The following is a 3,189-nucleotide window of genomic DNA, read 5'->3' on the forward strand; positions in this document are numbered from 1 at the left end:
AGTCCAGAGTAATAATTTCCTTAATAATATTTTTAATACTGAGATTTTTTGGAGCAGTTACAAAGCTGAATATAAAGAAGTGCTGTAAGGATTTGACAAGTCAACAGGAGAGACCCTCCTATGAGAAGTTATCTCTAAATGCTCAGAAAACATCTGTGAATGGTCTTTACTTTCCATTATGAATATAGATATAGAATCATAACTGTGAATGAAGATATTTAGTCTTGTATATATGGAGTATCAGAAGCCGTAAAGATGAAACTTTTTCTTTAGGCAACTGGTCTTTTCTGTTGATATACACCCAAGTTTATAATCTGATTTTTCCATTTTTTTCTTACTTGTAAATATAAAGATTTCCAGGAATAAGTGCTGGTCCTAATGCTCCCTTTAGGGAACCTCCTGATTGATAGCTCAGGAGATCTGAGACATCTCTACTCTCTATTAAGGCAGTTCACAGCCCCCTCACCTCCCAACAAACTGTTTACCAATTTTAAAACATGTTTATTTCATTCAGCTTATATTCTTTGCTGGTCTATCTGCTTTCTCTCAGTTATCTCTAATTTCTTTATGCTCACAATTTTACTCCCCCTCAGATGCTTGAGTGTAGTTTTGGGTACCTAGAAACACAAAACAGAATATTTCCCTGGCTTTCACACATGACCATCCAGAAAAGAAACATTGAAAAAAATATTAAAATAATCCTGTCAACAAGAAATTGCACATATCATACATAAGACTAGCCCAGGATCACATCTGAATGGTCTGATACAGGATTTATTTTCCTCAAATAAGAATGTCTTTAATTCAGCATGAACTCAGATAGCCAAGAACTACCACTAAAAACAAAACACTTCATGAAATGATGACTTGTAATAAAGTAATCTTTAAAGTAGGCTAAGCCAACTCAATTAATACAAAAATGATCTACCAGAAAAATGTGACCATATCATTTCAGACAAAGTTGTCAATGGTAAGCATTCTGAAACTCATACATGTAAAAAGACCACAGCGTTTCCAATTAGGAATAAAGATGGAACACAATTTTCACAGGATAACTTAGCTAAAATCAACAAATATTTCCAGACTATTAGTATAGAGTTTCTTCTACTACCCATGATTCTGCTTCAAATCTTTGACATTCGGAATTGATTTGTGGCTAACCATTATTAACTGTAAACAAACTTGAAAAGTGGAAGAAAATGTTTATGCTGTGTCCATCCACTTTGATGTACATATGGAGTTTTTCCCCATGATTCTGTTTCAGATCTTTGACATTCTGAATTGATTCCTGTTTAGTTGAAGTCATTCTCCTGGTGGTGATGACCTGTGATTGATATGTGGTCATCTACAAACCTCTGACAGGTTTGCAATAATCTAGGTTGCAAAAAATTTCAATTCAATGTGTGTGTGTGTGTGTGTGTGTGTGTGTGTGTGTGTGTTAACAAAATCCTTTGCTTTAATTGAATTTTCATGGCTAGGAATAATTTATCTTTGCTCATTTTATCTCTGATGAGCTTTGAAATTCAGTATAGTTAAATAAAGTCTTCATGAGCACTCACAGTGTCTCTGGATCTTTAATTGCTATGAGTTATTCCTAGATTGCTGGAACTTATAGGAAAATAGTAGGTGGGCAAACATCTACAAATTGGCTTATAATTTTGTGCTCTATTTATTTATAGGTATTAATTTACATAAATACAGAAGTGAAGTCATTACTCATGAGCTTGTTTTCACTGTAGATCTTGGAAGATAAAAATATCATAAGGAAAATAAAAAAATATATAATGCTACACATGCAATCTTCTTGAGAGATGTTCTGGAGAAAGTGACTTTATGACTATTCAGGAGATAGTGTTGCAGACATATCCCCTAACATATCTCTGTCATCTAGAATCTTGAAGTCTCATTTTTGATGTTGAAGGAAGAAATTTATGAAAATAAATACAATGACTGTGGGAAGAAATTCAGAAAGCTCCTTTTCTAATGAGTTCCTCTATGTGAGACCATGGGGAGGAAATACTGTTGAGGAAGGCATCTCATTTCTCTTTTTATAAGTCTCCTTTTTTATTAGTGCATGGTGATTGCACAGAATAGTGGGTTTCATTTCTACCAGCATATACTACATGCTCTGATAATTTCCATTTTTGATGTAGAACTTGGGATCATCCCAAATTCATTATTGGTCCTCTTCTTTGTAGGTTCTTCCACCTGAGTTTACCATCCTCAGAAGAACACATGGAAAACAGGAACAATGTGACTGAATTTATTCTTCTGGGTCTCATCCAGAATCCTGACGGGCAAAAAGTTCTGTTTGTCACATTCCTGCTCATCTACATTGTGACCATAACTGGCAACCTGCTCATCATGGTGACCATCATAGCCAGCCAGTCCCTGGGCTCCCCCATGTACTTTTTTCTCACTTATTTATCTTTTATAGACACTGTCTATTCTACTGCCATTGCTCCCAAAATGATTACAGACTTGCTTTATGAGAAAAAGACCATTTCCTTCCAGGCCTGTATGGCTCAAGTTTTCATAGATCACTTATTTGCTGGGGCTGAAGTCATTCTCCTGGTGGTGATGGCCTATGATCGATATGTGGCCATCTGCAAACCTCTTCATTACTTGACCATCATGAATCGGCGAGTGTGTGTTCTCATGCTGTTGGTAGCCTGGATTGGAGGTTTTCTCCACTCCTTAGTTCAGTTTCTCTTTATTTATCAGCTGCCTTTCTGTGGCCCCAATGTCATTGACAATTTTGTGTGTGATATGTATCCCTTACTGAACCTGGCTTGCACCAATACCTACCTCATTGGTCTTTCCATGATAGCTAATGGTGGGGCAATTTGCACTGCAACCTTCTTAATTCTCCTAGTTTCTTATGGGGTCATATTACACTCCCTAAAGACCCATGGTTTGGAGGGGAAACGCAAAGCTTTCTACACCTGTGCGTCCCACATCACTGTGGTCATTTTGTTCTTTGTCCCCTGTATCTTCCTGTATGCAAGGCCCAATTCCACATTTCCCATCGATAAATCCATGACTGTGGTTTTAACTTTCATAACTCCCATGTTGAACCCCCTAATCTACACCCTGCGGAATGCAGAAATGAAAAACGCCATGAGAAAACTTTGGAATAAAAAAGTGACAGTAGCTGGGAAAGGCCTGTATCCCTCCTGCAGAACCTGA

General features: G+C 36.9%; 1 protein-coding gene across 1 annotated transcript; it reads left to right on the top strand.

The window, feature by feature from the left end:
- Positions 1 to 2,166: 2,166 nt before the first annotated feature.
- LOC124958949 (olfactory receptor 4A15-like) lies at positions 2,167 to 3,189 on the top strand. Its single transcript, XM_047517559.1, has one exon. The coding sequence runs from the start codon at positions 2,236 to 2,238 to the stop codon at positions 3,187 to 3,189; it is 954 nt and encodes a 317-aa protein (XP_047373515.1). The 5' UTR covers positions 2,167 to 2,235.

This window comes from Sciurus carolinensis, chromosome 11, assembly GCF_902686445.1.
Source record: "Sciurus carolinensis chromosome 11, mSciCar1.2, whole genome shotgun sequence".
Classification (NCBI taxonomy): domain Eukaryota; kingdom Metazoa; phylum Chordata; class Mammalia; order Rodentia; family Sciuridae; genus Sciurus; species Sciurus carolinensis.